Source organism: Leucoraja erinacea, chromosome 7 (assembly GCF_028641065.1).
Source record: "Leucoraja erinacea ecotype New England chromosome 7, Leri_hhj_1, whole genome shotgun sequence".
NCBI classification, from domain to species: domain Eukaryota; kingdom Metazoa; phylum Chordata; class Chondrichthyes; order Rajiformes; family Rajidae; genus Leucoraja; species Leucoraja erinaceus.
Window position 1 is genome coordinate 55,489,104 of NC_073383.1, and position 19,839 is coordinate 55,508,942.

General features: G+C 39.9%; 1 protein-coding gene across 2 annotated transcripts in view; it reads right to left on the reverse strand.

The window, feature by feature from the left end:
• Positions 1–2,562: 2,562 nt before the first annotated feature.
• The window catches only part of tmem163a (transmembrane protein 163a), a 98,134-nt gene continuing 80,857 nt past the window's right edge, over positions 2,563–19,839 (reverse strand). For both annotated transcript variants that reach the window (XM_055638620.1, XM_055638619.1), the window contains exons 6-9: positions 17,486–17,582; positions 10,678–10,789; positions 8,062–8,203; positions 2,563–3,510 (exon numbers count right to left, since the gene is read on the reverse strand). In XM_055638620.1, coding sequence (XP_055494595.1) covers positions 3,450–3,510; positions 8,062–8,203; positions 10,678–10,789; positions 17,486–17,582 — 412 coding nt within the window. In that variant the 3' untranslated portion in view covers positions 2,563–3,449. The remainder of the gene's footprint in view (positions 3,511–8,061; positions 8,204–10,677; positions 10,790–17,485; positions 17,583–19,839) is intronic.

Sequence of the window (19,839 nt, forward strand, 5' to 3'; positions counted from 1 at the left end):
CACCTGTTTGTCAGCTATAAAAACCTGGATGCAACATAACTTCCTCAAACTCAACAGCGATAAAACAGAATTCCTCCTCATAGGCTCCAAATCCACACTCAGCAAAATCAATAACCCCACTCTCACCATCGACGGCACCACTGTCTCCCCATCTCCCCAGGCCCGCAACCTTGGCGTGATCTTTGATTCCACCCTCTCCCTTGAGCCTCACATCCGCCATGTCATTAAAACCTCTTTCTTTCATCTCCGCAACATCGCCAAACTCAGACCCTCTCTCACACCTCCCGCTGCTGAAAGACTCATCCATGCCTTCATCTCCTCCCGACTGGACTATTGCAACTCACTTCTCCTTGGCATCAGCTCCACCTACATCAACCGACTCCAACTGGTCCAGAACGCAGCCGCCCGACTCATCACCCACACCAAATCCTGGCATCACATCACTCCAGTCCTCAAACAACTTCACTGGCTTCCCATCTCCCACCGGATCACCTACAAAATCCTGGTCCTCACCTACAAAGCCCTCCACCATCCCCCCCCCCCCCCCCCCCCCCCATATCTCACTGACCTCCTCTCCCCCTACCAACCCTCACGGTCCCTCAGATCCACATCAGCCGGTCTCCTCTCCATCCACAAGTCCAACCTCTGCAGTTTTGGGGACAGAGCCTTCTCCAGGGCAGCTCCCAGGCTCTGGAACTCCCTCCCCCAACTGATCCGCAATTCCGTGTCCCTCACCATCTTCCAGTCCCGCCTCAAGACCCATCTCTCCACCTCTGCCTATCCTTAGCCCCACGTCCCCTCCCTTTTCATCTGTGCATGAATTGCCTCATATTGTGTTTTGATTGGAATTCTGTCTTTAATTTGTGTACTAGTCATGTCTCTACTATTTATTTCATTCCCCTTACATGTTTTTCCTCTACTTGCTAAATTTTTGTAAGGTGTCCTTGAGACTCTTGAAAGGCGCCCATAAATAAAATGTATTACTATTATTATTATACTTTCTCCTTTCATTCAACTTCCCAAAGTGCAACACCTCACACTTGCTTGAATTAAACTCTATCTGTCATTCCTCTGCCATTTCTATAGCTGATCTGTATCCTGATACATACTTTCGCAGTCTTCCTCACTGTCCACAACTCCACTAATTTTCTGCAGACTTACTGAACTGACCCATCTACATTTACATCCAAATTGTATGTACTGTTTGTATGTAAGGTCCCAACACAGAGCCCTGCAGAATTTCATTGGTTACAGACCTCCAGCCAAAACAACACCATTCTGCCACAAACCTCTGCCTTCTGAGTAAGTCTACTGAGTCCAAACAACCAAGTCACCATGGGCCCTGTGCATCTTAATCTTCTAGATCATTCTACCATGAGGGATGGTATCAAATGCATTGATAAAATCCATGTCGACAATATCCACTGCCCTATCCTCATCAATCATCGTCATTACCTCTCAATAAATTTTGTAAGACATAACCTGCCACGAAAGAAGCCATACGGGCTGTCCCCAGCGTATAATTTTGTTCAACCAAAGAACTAGCAGATGCAATGATCAAATGCATTGATTCTCTCATTTACATCTCTGATTTTAGATGAGCACTCTGTGTTGAATAAGGACTGTTTCCCATAAAGAATGCTGGCTCGAAGGGCCGAATGTCCTCCTCCTGCACCTATTTTCTAGATCCCAGAAGAGGGTTTTGAATAGTTTATTCCAATCTGGCCAACATTTTAAGGCAACCAAATGGCTTAAATTCTGGAAGGCAAAAAGAATGATGCTGGAATTTATGTTAATTCAGAATGTGAAATCTCAATCTTCAACCCAACTGTAATGATCACCGCATTGTAGGAAAATATGTACCTTACATCATCCCTTAACAGCATCTAGCATTCTTTTGAATTGTATTATAGCATTTTCAGGTTTTCCAATAGTTTGGATGTAAGTTAGTTCAAGCTGATAGAATTTTGCATGCTTTGACAATTTGGAATACAGATTGTCTCTTGACTCTGCTGTACAACCCTGCATCCTAAAATCTGATATTGATTGAGGAATTATATATAAGAGAGTTCATTATGTCAGGTTCTCTAAATAGAATCAGACCCACTGCAACATTTCTAGTAAATATATTGAAATGCTATTTTATTCACAAAATTGCAAATACTTAAAAAAGTTATAACTACCAATGAATGAGGCAAATGTTTGACACGGCATGCCTAGTGATGGAAATGGATTCTATACCCAGTTAACTTTCATGGCAACGTAGTCTATCAATGACAATGTTTAAACTTAATTGCCATCAAATTTTTCAGTGAAATTAAATTGATCAATATTCAAAATATATTCACACCTTCTTGTTACTTTTAATACTTTAAATGTATCTCATATTTTGCCATAATATTTGAATTTCAAATCTGAGATTCTAATCATAACAATGAAAATCATGCGAGTTAGCGTTAGCTCAATTGTTTGTTGGAAGAAATACTAGGAAGATGGTAGGCGAAACTGCTTTTGAGGGTGCTTATTAATGCATTAAAAACATGCTTAATGAAAAATAAGAAATGTATTTTTGTATGTTTTATTTTTTCTTTTAGGTATTACAGGAGCTCAAAGAAAATAATGTTTGGGTAAAGATTTTAACAGTTCATTCCAGTAGACAAGCACCAGGCAGATTAACATTCCAATTACTCTAGTACTGGGGTTGCCATGCTCAAAGAAAGTAAACAGTTAGTTCAAGCAATAATTGCTTTTACATTGTTAATAAACAAATTAGTGTACAATGCTCTGGTTGTCAATTAGAATCAGGGTTCTGCACATATATGTTCTGCCCTGTACATTAAAAAAAATACTGAAAAGGGGTATTTTAACATCTTTGTTGGCACACAAGAAGGAATAGCACTGGTGTGCTCCACATGATTGTGAGTTGACCTGGGTTTCAACATTGCTAATTTACTACCTGCAAACCAAATCAGCTGGGAAGGGAGGGGAGTTGGTGCCTATACCCGCCCCCCCACCACCACCTATTGGCACCCTGACCACATGCTCTCTCCACACATGTTTTGTATATGGGACTAATTTAGTTACATCCTTCAAGGTAGATGGGACATCAGATAACAGAATGGGCAATTGACGTGGAATTTGTTGGTCAGACAGCTGACAGTTGTAGTCTACAATTTCTATGAATGACAATGTGTATGTTACCTCTGTTTATAAAATATGAAGGACAAAGTATAATCTTCAGCCTCAAATATTAGAAGTCCACCAAATTTAGCAAATGTGTTTGGTCAGAAAAAAATGTTTTCTTGTCCACAAACTGAGCATTGGGGCAACAATTGCAACCTTTTTTTCCAGTTACTGCTTTGATTTGGTTAGCTTTAGTGATTCTGTCCACGTCATAACTTCTCCCTTCCTGTAGAATTGAGCATCACTATATACCATCATTATGTCCATCATTCAAAGGTTTCATAATTACGAGTCGCTTTTATTCGTGGGATTGTGTCAACCAGTAGCCTAGAAGAAAGCAGAAAAGTTAAATTGCACACTTTAGCACCTCACACCTGGTTTGCAATTCATGGTTACATGTATTTCTTTGTCATACAATCACACATGGCAAGGCAAGTTTATTTGTATAGCACCATTCGTGCAAACAGCAATTCAAGGTGCTTTACAAGAAAGAAAAAATAAAATAGTCAATAATTAAAAATTGCAAAATAAGCAATACGACAAATGTATGAATAATAAAACAACGTCAATGAAACAATAAAACGATTTTAAAAAGCACATAAAAGGGTTAAAATTAGACGGTTAAGATTACCTGCATGTCGGGTTATGGACAAGCTATAGTCAACAACAGTGTTTTTAGGCCTGATTTAAATGCGCTTACAGTCTGTGCACACCTCAGGTGTTCAGGGAGCTTGTTCCACAGGTGTGGAGCATAAAAACCGAATGCTGCTTCAGCCTTTTTAGTTCTGACCCTGGGAACACAGAGTAAACCTGTCCCTGAAGACCTGAGGAGTCTAGGTGCCTCATATACAACAAGTAGGTCAGAGATGTATTTTGGACCTAGACCATTCAGTGCCTTGTATGTCAGTAACAGAATTTTAAAATCTATCCTCTTACACACAGGGAGCTAGTGCAAAGATTTAAGGACAGGTGTAATGTGGTCCATTTTCTTGGTGTTGGTCAAGACTCTGGCAGCGGCATTTTCGATAAGCTGCAGTTGTTTAATTGATTTTTTATTTGGGGATATAGAAAATAGGTGCAGGTGTAGGCCATTCGGCCCTTCAAGCCAGCACCGTCATTCAATATGATCATGGCTGATCATCCTGAATCAGTTCCCCGTTCCTGCTTTCTCCCCATATCCCTTGATTCCGTTAGCCCAAAGAGCTATATCTAACTCTCTCTTGAAAATATCCAATGAATTGGCCTCCACTGCCTTCTGTGGCAGAGAATTCCATAGATTCACAACTCTCTGGCTGAAAATGTTTTCCTCATCTCAGTCCTAAATAACTTGCCCCTTATTCTTAAATTGTGACTCCTGGTTCTGAACTCCCCCAACATCGGGAACATATATCCTGCTTCTAGTCTGTCCAATCCCTTAAGAATTTTATATGTTTCTATAAGATATCCTCTCATCCTTCTAAATTCCAGTGAATATAAGCCCAGGCATCAGCCCAGAAATAAGCCCTTCAGCCCAGCTTACCTATGACGGGCAATGGCCCCACCAATGTCTTGTTCGGCTGTAACAAAACAACCCAACCTCTATACTGAATAGGTAGACACAAAATGCTAAACTCAGCAGGACAGGCAGCATCTGGAGAGACGCTTTGCCTGTCCCGTTGAATTACTCCAGCATTTTGAGTCTATCTTCGACCTATACTCAATACCCTGACTGCTGAAGGTTAATGTGCTGAAAGTCAAGTTGACCACCTTATCCACCTGTGATGCCACTTTCAAGGTACGCCATATCTGCACTCCTAGATCCCTCCTACTGTGGTTAGACTTCTCAAAATCCACCAGATCACATTTATCGGCATTAAACTTGATTAACTATTCCTCTGTCCACTTACACAACTGATTAAGATGCTGCTGTGACCTTTGATAACTATCTGGCCAACAATATCACAATGTGTTCTTCAATACGCTTAATATCCCCAAATCTTCAATCCATTCTAAATATATTACCTCCAATCTCCCTTGGCTCAATTTTTGTTCAATATCTTCACTTGTAGCATCTTATTAAAGGCATTCTAAATGTCATCAATTATTTGCTTAAAATCACAGCCATTTCCTTCCCAAAATAATTTTGCTGGTCCATGTGTAATCTACATTAACTTATGCTAATATTTACACTACCACAAACATTTTGTTTTTTAATGTTTTTCACTAAATTATTCTGGTATTCTCATTTCCCTTTTCTTTCAATTGATCCACTGCTGATTTCCAAAATGTAGCCATTTCCCAAGCTTCCTGCTTTTTCATAAACGTTGTTTTTGATCTAATGCGATCATTAACCTAATTAGCCTTGGTTAGACTACCTTTCCTGTTGGATTTTTATGTCTGAAGAGGGATATATATTTGTTGTAAATGATATACAAATTGGATATAACTAAAACTAGCCATTGACAGTCCATTATCATGTCTTTAAATATAGTCTCTTAGTTTATTTATTGTTGACAACTCTTTGCCATGGTTTGCATTGTTTTGATTTAAGAAACTGATTTCACATTTAACTAAATCAGTTCCAGTCTTTATATGGAAGTTATATAACTTCCTTATAAGCCTTAGAACTAAGATTAGTAATTAAACCTTCCTCATTGCACAATATTAGATTGTAAATAGTCTGTTCACCAGTTGGAATCTAACTAATATTGTTAGGAATACCTTTCTTCCCATTCCATTTACCCTCTCTGAAAGTATTCCATTTCGGAAAGTATCCTGGAATTAACCTAACATGGGTCAATTTGTAACCACAACCTTCTGTGTAATGGCTCATTTATTTCCATTTGTGCGTTTTCCATTCTATGCATTTGGATAAAGAGCATCCAATTTATCTTTGTATTATTTTTCCCAACTCTTATGCTTCTTGACACAATCTGATATTAATCACTCCTTTATCTCTATAGTACCCCATCCCTCCCCCCACTTGGCTCCATCAGCTTAATTTTTAATGCAGGTTCTCATCTTCAAAAAATCGACCATCCTTCTGTCTCTATAGATGCTGTCTGACCCATTGACTTCATCCAGCATTTGGTTTTGCTCCAAATGGGTTCTCTTGTGTCTTCTGATTATCATTATCTGTTTCACTACCCTGAATCATCCTATCCTTTTTCTTTAACGTTCTAAATTTCCTCTCACCTCCTACCAATATTTACTTTGAAACTTTACAAATTAAAGCTTAAAACCCTCTTTCTGTAGTACCACTGACAGAGTCCATGAATTGAAATCATTTCCTCTTTGTTAACTTTGCCTTCAACTATCTGATCTTATGGAAATACTGACCCAATGCAAATTTGCACATCTCAGGTATAAAATTAATTGGAAAAAAGATCCAGGAATTATGAGGATATTTTTTTAATACAGTGTATTAAATGTTCAAAAGTGAGGATTCAATTGTGACCTTTAAATCTCTGGATAAGGTTAAAGGTTAAAACATATTGTCGGACTATGTTGAAAAAATAGGAGAATGGGCATGATTAGATTTCTATACAGAGAGTACTCATAAAGCAAGTGAGCCAAATGGCTCAAACGTTCAAAAGACATAGGAGCATAGACCATTTAGCCCATCAGGTCCGTTCTGCCATGGCTGTGCTATTTTTTCCTCTCAACCCCATTATCTTGGTTTCTCCCCATAACCTTTGACACCCTTACTAATCAAGAACCTATCAATCTCTGCTTTAAAAATACCCAATGACTTGTCCTCTACCATCTTTGTAGCCAGTGAAATACACAAATTCACCTCCCTCTGGCTAAACAAATGTCTCCTTCTTTATTCTGACGCTGGTTCTACTCCCACTGCTGGAAACATCCTCTCCATGTCCACTTTCTCTAAGTCTTTCATTATTCCCTTCCAGTTCAAAACAATCCTGTCATTCGGCATTTGGTAACCATTGGTGTAGACACGTTGGGTGAGATTGGTATCTCTGCTTCTTTAGGCAGGGACTCGAGGTCAAGTATTTATTGTTTCCGCCCCATTTTTATGGCTCTTCCAATGTTAATTCACCTCACTTCAATTGAATCATCTCACTTAATATTGAATTGCCACCAAAAGATCATGCCAATCATGGAACTAGTATGGGAACTGAGTTGACATATCAGCTGTAAAAATGTACTATCACAATGCTTTCTTTGCACCAAAAGTGAAACTATGTAACAGCATTACTGTGACCCCAATGGTAACCATTATAATAACTGGCAATTCCTGCCTTGTAATTAACAGTTGGCATGTTGCCTGTTAATGGATAGAGTTTGCCATATCATCCACTGAATGACACCTCTAACAATGCAGTAAACTCTGCAATGATATCTGCTGTGGAGATGAGACTGCTACAATCCAAAATGTTAAGTGTGCTGTCATTTGACCATCGCTGACACTTAGCTGAGTGCCTAAAAAAATCTGATCAATACATTCTATGGTGTAGGAAGGAACTGCAGATGCTGGTTTACACCAAAGATGGACACAAAGTGCCAAAGTAGCTCAGCAGAACAGGCAGCATCTCTGGATAGAAAGAATGGGTGACATTTTGGGTCAAGTCTGACGAAGGGTCTCGACTTCAAATGTCACCCATTCCTTCGATCCAGAGATGCTGCCTGTTCAGCTGGGTTACTCCAGCATTTTGTATAGTTTTCAGTATGGTATGGATTAGGTGGGCCGGGGGGCTTGTTTCTGAGTTGTATCACTCTATGAGTTCTATGACGCTTGGAATGTATTTCAATGATTCAAATTAACCTGTTGGACAGATTTGTACTCTTGTATTTAAAACAAACAATAAGGGAAGTAATTTGAATCAGTGTGTTTCCAGTTTCTATAACAATTTTATCCTTAAGAAAAGTGAAGCTTACTTTATTCCATATGCAAAAATGATCACTCCAATGAGAATACCTATGGTACCATCCAAATACCAGACTGCAGCATAATGATCAAAGACTTCTGCACTGATCAGTATAGAAAATCCCATGATTCCTCCGACTAACGAGTTAAAACCTGCAAAACACAAAATACAAATAGAAGTTGGACAATTGCCAAATTATAGCTGAATGAGAAGTGCTTCAGAGATGTTCTTCTAAACAACTTGGTCTACAATAAGCAAAAAAAACAAGCTATTTAATATTTGTTAAAAAAAATAGAAATTGCTAGAAACATTCGGCAGGTTCGGCAACATCTGTAGATAGAGGAGCAGCGTCTTTTGTTCAGACCAACACCCCTGAGTCCTAATTAAAAAGTAATTGAGCTGAAGTGTTGGCTCTTTCATTATCTAATAATGCTGCCCGATCTACCAATTTAAGTTGGCATGTTATGTTACAGCAGTATAAGATGTTGGTCATGCCACACTTGTTCAGTTTTTGTCACCCTCCTATAGAAAGGATGTTAAGCTGGAAAAAGTGGCGAGAAGATTTACGAGTATATTGCCAGGATTTGGGGGTCTGTACTCAAGTCCTGGTTCGTCAGGTTAAGAATTTGTAGTGCAATAGGCTAAGGGGTGATCTTATTGAGGTATATGAGATCATGACATAAATAGATAGGGCGAATGCATAGTCTTTTACCCAAAGTTGGTGAATCAAGAACCAGAGGACATAGGTTTACAGTGAGCGGCGAAATATTTGATAGAGGGGCAACTTTTTCACACAGGGTGGTGGGTAATATGAAACAAGTTGCCAGAGGAGGTAGTTGAGGCAGGTGCTATAACAACATTTAACATTAATGCAGGTCCATGGATAGATAAGATTTAGAGGGATATGAGCCAAAGGAACTAGCAAAGATAGGACGTTTTGGTCAGTATTGGCAAATTGGGCCGAAGGGTCAGTTTCCGTACTGTGTGACTCTGTGATGGCTGTGGAGACAGACATTGGGTATTTTTAAGGCAGAGATTGATTGGTTCTTGATCAGGAAGAGCTTCAAACATTATGGGGATAAGACAGGAGAACAGCACATTGAACTGGCTGCAGCGCCTGAAGGGCGTTACATAGCCTCTGCTGCCTCAAATGCAAGAAGAGGGAGAATAGGGTTGAGAGAGAAAAATAAATCTGGCTTAATTTAACGACGGAGTGGACTCTCGTCTGAATGGCCTAATTCCGCTCCTATGCCTTATGATCTTACATACTTCATTTATTTATTTATTTATTTATTTAATTCTTTATTTCGAACAGAATAAAAGAATAAAAGGCAAGTGTGAAACAGCATACAAAAAACAAAACAAGAATATTTATAAAGTGTCATAAACAATATCTATAAATAAATGAAATCGAATGTGTCCGAAAAGGAGCAGGAAGAAGCAAAAGCTTTTATTAATTCCCACCCCTTATTCAACTGCTTATAATTATCTTATACAAATTTAGCAGCTATATGTACACCATATGTACACCAGCAGCTATATGTACACCAAGACTCAATGACAAGTTGAGGTGTTGCAACTATAAGAGGAAAATATACTGTAAATGGCAGGATAGTTGGAAGTATTGATGTACAGATAGATCTTGGGATACAAGCTCATAGCTCCATGAAATCAGCAAACCAAATTGGCTAATTTCATGGAGCTATGGGCTTGCATGCCATGATCTTTCTGTAGAAAGGGTGTTGAAGGCATGCAGTAAACTTGCCATCATCACTCAGGGCATTGAGTATAATGGTTGGGAAGCAATGTTGCAATAGTATAAAACATTGGTTTGACCTTTTTTTTGCAGTATTGTGTGCAATCCTGGTCACCATTGCTATAGGAAGAATGCAAAGGTTTTGAAGAGGGGTGCAGGACAGGTTCATCAGGATGTTGCCTGCATTAGTGAGTATTTACCTATAACGACAGGTTGGGCAAACTTGGATTGTTTTCTCTGGAGCAGAGGGACCAAGAAAGATGTGAAGGCTCAGCCCCAAGAATATTCAGGATAGAAATCAGTAGATTATTTTGTTATTAAGTAAATTAAAAAATGTAGGACTAATGCAGGAAAGGGGCCTTGAGGTAAAAAAAAAAATCATAATCTTGTTGAATGGTGGACCAAGCTGTAGAGGTTGCATAGCCCACCCCTACCATTTTTTTAATGTTGTAATGTTCTGTGAATTCCCTTCAGATATTTTCCCCCATTAATGGTTCAACATGAATGAAAGTTGTTCTACGTAGTTTAAAATTTAGATGCAGAATTTCTAGCCATATTTCTTTTTGGGGGGAGAGGGAAATAATTAAACAAGGCAAATTATGTAAATAAAATTAATTAAAATAAATAAATAAATAAAATCGGGTATACAAAAGAAAAATACAAAATAATTCAATAAAAATAATTCAAGGGTAAGAAAAGTGTCTTTCGGTGCTTTTTTTGATGTAACGATCCTACATTATTTTAGGCATATAATGTAGTCTTTACCTCATGTTTCTAATTTCCCCTTAGTATTCGATGAACTCTTTTAAAACAAAGTATTTAAGTTGACCACATAACAGTACAGAACATCCACAAATTATCAATACTCACCATCGGTTATCAGGGCTTTGCTTGTGAGGACTCTACCAAGCATAAATTTAACCACAGCCAAAATACTGCAGAGGATTCCACTAATAATGGATACACTAAAAAGAAAATCATCCTTTAAAACAAAAGAATACCTCTTTAGTGCAACAATGTCTGATAAGGTATCTTGTTTATATACAGATATACCATGGACATATAAAGGTATCAAAACTGTCAATTACATTATTAACTAGTGTTAAAAGTGTAAAACAAAATTACCAGCACCAATAACTGCTGTTGTAATTTATCAAAACATTGCAACTTGCTTCACAGTAAAAGTTATTGATGAAGGTCAATCATCCCAGCCTCAAGACTTCACTAAAAGAGTTCCACAGATCAAGGTTCTAGGGCCAACTATCTACAACTTCTTCATCATATCACCTTTCTTCAATCACAAGGTTAAAAGTTGGTATATGTGCTGATGATTAATGCTCAATGCTCAATTCTATTCCCATCTCTTCAACAAATTAATCGGCCAGGAAGTTCCAGATAACTGATAATGAGTACAGCTGATGGCTTCCTGAAAATGGAGAGTCAGGTGGACAGTGTAGTGAAGAAGGCGTTAGATTCATTGGGAAGTGCATTGAGTAAAAAGATTGGAACATCATGATGCAACTGCAAGTCATTAATGAGACCACACTAGAAGTATTCTGTGCAGTGCCCAGCTATAGGAAGGAGGTCATTAAGTTGAAAATGGTGCAGAAGAGATTCTTCCAAATGTTGCCTGATCTACAGGGAGAAGTTGGATAGGCTGGTAATTTTGTGTGAGAGCACATGAGGTTGTGACCTTATTGAGGTGTATACGATCATGAGGGACTTGGATAAAGTGTGCAGTCATAGTCTTTTTCCCAGGGTATGAGGCATAGCTTGAGAAGACGGGATGCAGGGAAAATTCTATGTGCAGGGAGATAAGAGGCTCTTCAGGTACACACTGCGAAGGAGCAATACATTGAAGAGCCAAATGCAGCTCAATGACTACAAATGACCACATATTTACTTTTCTGCATGCACTGAGGGTATCAAATATGATCCAAATATATTATTTTCCAATCCTTTATTAAGGATCTGATTAATTTAGAAATGTACACATTTTAAACATGTAAACAAAACTATATTCCTTGAACGACATATGTAGTTGCAAGTCTAGAAAACTACTGTACAGCAAATCCTCACAATTACGGATCTCTATATAATGGATTTCTTTTTTTATGGGCCGAGGCACCTGCTCGTGGTGGGAGGTGGCATGTGTTAAGCAGCAGTAAAACATTCTTAAAGAGCATTGCATTTGGGTACGGGTTTGCAGGGGCTGCCACGAAACGAGATCACGGAGTGCTGGATGAAGAGGCAATGAGTCCAACTACTCCTGCGAAGTCCTGGCGATGCATGCCTCAGTCGTCTGGTAACTGTGAGGCTCCTGTTGCACCCACCCCTTCCCACTTCCTCCGGGTTACCCAATGGCATTGGCACCACTTGACGTGCTTCCAGTTGTGGGAGCAAGTTTGAGCAGCGAATGCTGCGTGAGTACAGGGCGTGTCCCTGGTGCAACACGTATGAGGCTGAGGGCTCTGTGGCTTCCTGGCCAGTGATTTCTCGCTAGTTTTACCCCCCCAACACCGCGTTTCTTCCCACCCAGCCTTGGGTTGAACTAGTCAATCTTTACCCTCCACACCCAGTTATAGGGAGGTTGCACATAAGGTCATTGGGTCAAAGGGCGTGATGCACGGAGCAGCTCAATCCATGCGGAGGACATGGCAGCCTACGGCATACACTGTTAATACACGAAAAGCTTACTTTCTTACCTGTTACAAATCGCCGAAATAGTCCATTTTTGCGCTGAAATTAATTGTGGAAATTAGGGTAACCATGTGACATTTATCCTACTTCAGAATTCCAAAAGTGAGGAGAAATGATGGTAGAGAGAAGCGACAGCTGAAGGGAAAACAACAGCTAAAGTTGTTGGCGAACATTGGCCGTGTAGATATCAAGATTGAAAATATTGGGAATTATCGCGTATGCTCTGCATTTCATCAAGGCATTATTTGTGTTGTTTCTTGATTCCTTTGGTATCAAAAAAGTTTCAGAAGTGATAAATCTGGCCGTAAAATTGTAAAACTGTAAAATCGCCCATGGTTCTCAAGTGCGTTTACATGCAAAAAGAAAACGCTTCTGAACCTAAATTTATCATTAAAAAAATCGCAAACCATACGTGGGTTTTGAATTACATTTTACTCAGATGCAAGTAAAGGAATGGCATAATTGTTAGCTGTTAATTGGACATAATCAACCTCAGCAAAATGACAATATCTATGAAAGATAGTGGGTGTTTAAGCTGTCAGCACATTTTATTATTTACCAAAATATACATCTCAATAGCATAATGATAGAAAACTTACTTTTCCACACACACCACTCGTAAGTCTGAAGTTTTTTTAATGATAAATTTAGCTTCAGAAGCGTTTTCTTTTTGCATGTAAAAACCCACTTGAGAACAATGGGCGATTTTAAAATTGTACAACCAGATTTATCACTTCTGAAACTTTTTAGATACCAAAGGAATCAAGAAAAAACAGAAATAGGCAATAGGTGCATCGAACCAGCGCCACCGGACAATGTGATCATGGCTGATCATCCCCAATCAGTACCCCGTTTCTGCCTTCTCCCCATATCCCCTGACCCCGCTATTTTTAAGAGCCCTATCTAGCTCTGTCTTGAAAGCATCCAGAGAACCCGCCTCCACCGCCATCTGAGGCAGAGAATACCACAGACTTACCACTCTCTGTGAGAAAAAGTGTTTCCTCATCTCCGTTCTAAATTGCTTACTCCTTATTCTTAAACTGTGGCCCCTAGTTCTGGACACCCAACATCTGGACCATGTTTCTTGCCTCTAGCGCGTCCAAACCCCTAACAGTCTTATATGTTTCAATGAGATTCCCTCTCATCCCGAGCTGCTCCATTCTCTCAGCATATGACAGTCCAGCCATCTCGGGAATTAACCTTGTAAACCTAAGGTGCACTCCCTCAATAGCAAGAATGTCCTTCCTCAAATTAGGGGACCAAAACTGCACACAATACTCCAGGTGTGGTCTCACTAGGGCTCTGTACAACTGCTGAAGGACCTCTTTGCTCCTATATTCGATTCCTCTTGTTATAAAGGCCAACATGCGATTCGCTTTCTTCACTGCCTGCTGTACCTGCATGCTTACTTTCATAGACTGGTGTACAAGGACCCCCAGATCCCGTTGTACTTCCCCTTTTCCCAACGTGACGCCATTTAGATAGTAATCTGCCTTCCTATTTTTGCTACCAAAGTGGATAACCTCACATTTATCCACATTAAACTTCATCTGCCATGCATCTGCCCAATCCCCCAACCTGTCTAAGTCACCCTGCATTCTCATAGCATCCTCCTCACAGTTCACACTGCCACCCAGCTTTGTGTCATCTGCAAATTTGCAAATGTTACTTTGAATTCCTTCATCTACATTGATGTATATTGTAAATAGCTGCGGTCCCAGCACCGAGCCTTGCGGTACCACAGTAGTCACTGTCTGCCATTCTGAAAGAGACCCGTTAATCCCTACTCTTTGTTTCCTGTCTGTCAACCACTTCTCTATCCATGTCAGCACTCTACCCCAATACCATGTGCCCTAATTTTGCCCACTAATCTCCTATGTGGGACCTTATCAAATATTTTCTGAAAGTCCAGGTACACTACATCCACTGGCTCTCCCTTGTCCATTTTCCTAGTTACATCTTCAAAAAATTCCAAAAGATTAGTCAAGCATGATTTCCCCTTTGTAAATCCATGCTGACTCAGACCAATCCTGTTACTGCTATCCAAATGTTCGGCTATCTCATCTTTTATAATTGACTCCAGCATCTTCCCCACCACCAATGTCAGGCTAACTGGTCTATAAATCCTTGTTTTCTCTCTCCCGCCTTTCTTAAAAAGTGGGATAACATTAGCTACCCTCCAATCCACAGGAACTGATCCTGAGTCTATAGAACATTGGAAAATTATCACCAATGCATCCACGATTTGTAGAGCCACGTCCTTAAGTACCCTGGGATGCAGACCATCAGGCCCTGGGGATTTATCAGCCTTTAGTCCCATCAGTCTATCCAACACCATTTCCTGCCTAATGTGGATTTCCTTCAGTTCCTCTGTCACCCTCAGATCCTCTGGCTACTACTATATCAGGAAGATTGCTTGTGTCCTCCTTAGATCCAAAGTACCTGTTCAACTGATCTGCCATTTCCTTGTTCCCCATAATAAATTCACCTTTTTCTGTATTTAATGGTCCAACTAATTTTTTCCTCTTCACATACCTAAAGAAGCTTTTACTATCCTGCTTTATATTCTTGGCTAGCTTATCTTTGTACCTCATCTTTTCTTCCCGTATTGTCTTTTTGGTTATCTTCTGTTGTTCTTTAAACATTACCCAATCCTCTTGCTTCCCGCTCATCTTTGCTATGTTGTACTTCTTCGCTTTAATCTTTATACTTTCCCTGACTTCCCTTGTCAACCATGGTCGTCCCTTTCTCCTCTTTGAATCTTTCTTCCTCCTAGGAACGAACTGATCCTGCACCTTCTGTATTATTCCTAGAAACACCTGCCATTTTTGTTCCACTGTCATCCCTGCTAGTGTATCTTTCTAGTCAACTTTGGCCAGCTCCTCCCTCATGACCCTATAGTCCCCTTTATTCAACTGCAACACTGACACCTCCGATCTACCTTCTCCCTCTCCAATTGTAGATTAAACCTGACCATGTTATGGTCATTGCCTCCTAATGGCTCATTAACCTTGAGGTCCTTTATCAAGTCCGGTTCATAACATAACACTAAATCCAGAATTGCCTTCTCCCTGGTAGGGTCCAATACAAGCTGTTCTAAGAATCCATCATGAAGGCACTCTACAAAGTCCCTTTCTTGGGGTCCAGTACCAACCTGATGTTCCCAGTCTACCTGCATGTTGAAATCTCTCATAACAACCACAGCATTACTTTTGCTACATGTCAATTCTAATTCCTGATTCAACTTGTGCCATATGTCCAAGCTACAGTTTGGGGGCTGTAGATTAGTCCCATTAGGGTCTTTTTACCCTTACAATTCCTTGGTTCTATCCATACTGACTCCACATCTCTTGTTTCAATGTTACCCCTTGCAAGGAACTGAATTTTATTCCTCGCCAACAGGTCAACCCCACCCACTCTGCCCACCTGTCTGTCGTTTCGATATGAGGTATACCCTTGAATATTCAGTTCCCAGCCCTGGCCCTCTTGCAGCCATGTTTCAGTAATTCTCACAACATCATACTTGCCAGTTTCTAACTGAGCCTCAAGCTCGTCCACTTTATTCCTTATACTTCGCGCATTCATATATAGCACTTTGACCTCCGTATTCACTTCCCCCCTCGCACCGCTCGCAATTGGCCCTGACCTTACTCTGTTGTCCCTTCTCGAACTTTCCCATTAATTCGAGAATCTTTTGTCATTTTTCCTGTAGTCACTTCCCCTTCAACATCTTTATACTCCCAATTTGTTAATCCCTCCTCCCCATTATTTAGTTTAAACCCACACGTGTAGCCCTAGCAAACCTGCCTGCCAGAATGTCTGTCCCCATCCAGTTAAGGTGTAACCCGTCCCTTTTGTACAGGTCACCCCTACCCCAGAAGAGATCCCAGTGGTCTATAAATCTAAATCCTTGCTCCCTGCTCCAGCCGCTCAGCCACACATTCAGATCCCCTATCTCCCTGTTCCTGTCCTCACTAGCACAAGGTACTGATGCAATCCAGAGATAACCACCCTAGAAGTCCGGCATTTCAGTCTACTTCCCAACTCTCTGAACTCATGTTGGAGAACCTCCTTCCTCTTCTTCCCGATGTCGTTTGTGCCTACGTGCACAACTACTGCCGGCTGTTCACCTTCTCTCTCGAGGATATTCTGAATTCGGCTCATGACATCCTGAACCCTGAAATAATGCCTTACTGTTGATGAAATGCAGTGAGCAAATGCAATAATTCCCAATATTTTCAATCTTGATATCTGCATGGCCAATGTTCGCCAACCACTTTAGCTGTTGTTGTCCCTTCAGCTGTCGCTTCTCTCAAACATAATTTCTCCTCACTTTTGGAATTCTGAAGTAGGATAAATGTCTCTCACGGTTACCCCGATTTCCACAATTATTTACAGCACAAAAATTGACCATTTCGGCGGTTTTGAACTGGTAAGAAAGTACGCGTTTTGTGTATTAACAGTATATGCCGTAGGCTGCCATGTCCTCCACATGGATTGAGCTGCTCTGTGCGTCATGCCCTTTGACCCGATGACCTTGCGTGCAACCCCCCCCTATACCAGACAATAGATAACAATGGTCACCACAATGCAGGGAAGTCCATAATGCCATACATCTTATATCATCTGTAGACAATGCAGAATTCATAAAGTCTAATGATTTTTTTCTTTGTTTCTTTTCAATAGTATAGTACACCTCATTAACCTTCACAGTGCGTGTTGTCCTTTATTTATGAGTGGGCTATGGTAACAAACTTGTCCTAATGTAACATCTTATAAATGTTTATTATTTTAAACAACCATGGTGAAAAATATTTAATAACACTCCACAAATGTGATATATCCAACAAGTAGTTTTTAAATTATTATTAAAAACTTAGTCATACTTGATAATTGGTGACTATCCAACAGTTCAGACATAATGGTTCATATCAAGTTACAGCAGTAAACGTAAGTCTCTTTGAAATATTCAGCTTACCACTTCTGGAAGCAGCTTTGTAGCAAGGTCATGAATGGCTTTGCCAATAATACAGATGGTTGATACAAGAAAAATAACCCCCAAGACGATGCAAGCTCTGCGGAGGAGAAATTCACATTGAGGAGACAAACCTTATAAAAAATGATCCTACTAAAGACTGTTCAAATTGTTCTTTGTTTATATTCCAGGGGCTGGAAAGGGCGGTGACCTCTTTTTGAGCACTTCTAAAGTGTAAGGAATGATTGTCAATTTTAATCAGTGACTATATAGATGGTAGACATGTATATAAATGAAATCTGTTCACCTTTCACGTCCATCCATTTAAGGACATTGAAACTAGTCATTGGGTGTAGGACATCTCAATTTTGTACTATTGTCAATTACATGTAGAAAAAAAACAATAGATAAATGTTTATGTGTAGGAAGGAAATGTAAATGCTGGTTTAAACCAAAGATAGGCACAAAAATTTGAATTTTTTGAAGAAGTTACTAGGGAAATTGACGAGGGTAAAGCAGTGGATGTTGTCCATATGGACTTTAGTAAGGCCTTTGACAAGGTTCCTCATGGAAGGTTGGTTAAGAAGGTTCGACTGTTGGGTATAAATGCAGGAATAGCAAGATGGATTCAACAGTGGCTGAATGTGAGAAGCCAGAGGGTAATGGTGGATGGCTGTTTATCGGGTTGGGGGCAGGTGACTAGTGGGGTGCCTCAGGGATCTGTGTTGGGTCCTTTGTTGTTTGTCATGTACATCAATGACCTGGATGAAGGTGTGGTAAATTGGATTAGTAAGTATGCAGATGATACCAAGATACGGGGTGTTGTGGATAATGAAGAGGATTTCCAAAGTCTACAGAGTGATTTAGGCCATTTGGAAAAATGGGCTGAAAGATGGCAGATGGAGTTTAATGCTGATAAATGTGAGGTGCTACACCTTGGCAGGACAAATCAAATAGGACGTACATGGTAAATGGTAGGGAATTGAAGAATACAGTTGAACAGAGGGATCTGGGTATAACCGTGCATAGTTCCTTGAAGGTGGAATCTCATATAGATAGGGTGGTAAAGAAAGCTTTTGGTATGCTGGCCTTTATAAATCAGAGCATTGAGTATAGAAGCTGGGATGTAATGTTTAAATTGTACAAGGCATTGGTGAGACCAAATCTGGAGTATGGTGTACAATTTTGGTCGCCCAAATCATAGGAAGGATGTCAACAAAATAGAGAGAGTACAGAGGAGATTTACTAGAATGTTGCCTGGGTTTCAACAACTAAGTTACAGAGATAGGTTGAATAAGTTAGGTCTTTATTCTCTGGAGCGCAGAAGGTTAAGGGGGGATCAGATAGAGGTCTTTAAAATGATGAGAGGGATAGACAGAGTTGATGTGGACAAGCTTTTCACTTTGAGAATAGGGAAGATTCAAATGAGAGGAATGACTTCAGAATTAAGGGACAGAAGTTTAGGGGTAATATGAGGGGGAACTTCTTTACTCAGAGAGTGGTAGCGGTGTGGAATGAGCTTCCAGTGGAAGTGGTGGAGGCAGGTTCATTGGTATCATTTAAAAATAAATTGGATAGGCATATGGATGAGAAGGTAATGGAGGGTTATGGTATGAGTGCAGGCAGGTGGGACTAAGGGGAAAAAAAGTTGTTCGGCACGGACTTGTAGGGCCGAGATGGTCTGTTTCCGTGCTGTAATAGTTATATGGTTAAAAAGCTGGAGTAACAGCAGGTCAGACAGCATCTCTGGAGAAAAGGAATAGGTGACGTTTCAGGTCGAGACCTTTCTTCAGATTGGCCAACATTGAAATTCGCAGGATGAGATCAGGGAATGGATCAGGTAGCCATCCTCTGAATTAATACTTAATTAAAGATTTATTTGTTCTATCAATCAATATTTAGTGTGATTATAAATCCAGGGAGCTGTCCCACAAATACTATGGAGTTTTGGACTCAGAAGGCTTCAGAACATCCATAGATTTTGAATATTCACAGGTGGCGTGTCAGTTAAGACGTGTCCCATTATAAATATGTAATTCTACAAAGTTACTTGTCTATACCAAAAATATTGAATTAAACTATGTAATTACAACGACTGAAACTTCGTTCATCAATCTTCGGTTATCTTTGTGCTGAAAAGGTATAAAACATGGATGTACTTTGACTTCAGTAAGATTATTTCAAGACTTTTCAGATACATTCTCCAAATTATCTGCTTGTCCTGCTAAATAAAGACATTTTACACCTAGAGGGCCAATCTCCTTGTGACTAATTCATAGTCACAACAAAGAGTACATTTATTTCTCAAATGGGACTTTGTTTCATCATGGCTCAATCCGCATCAGAAAAGGGGAAGA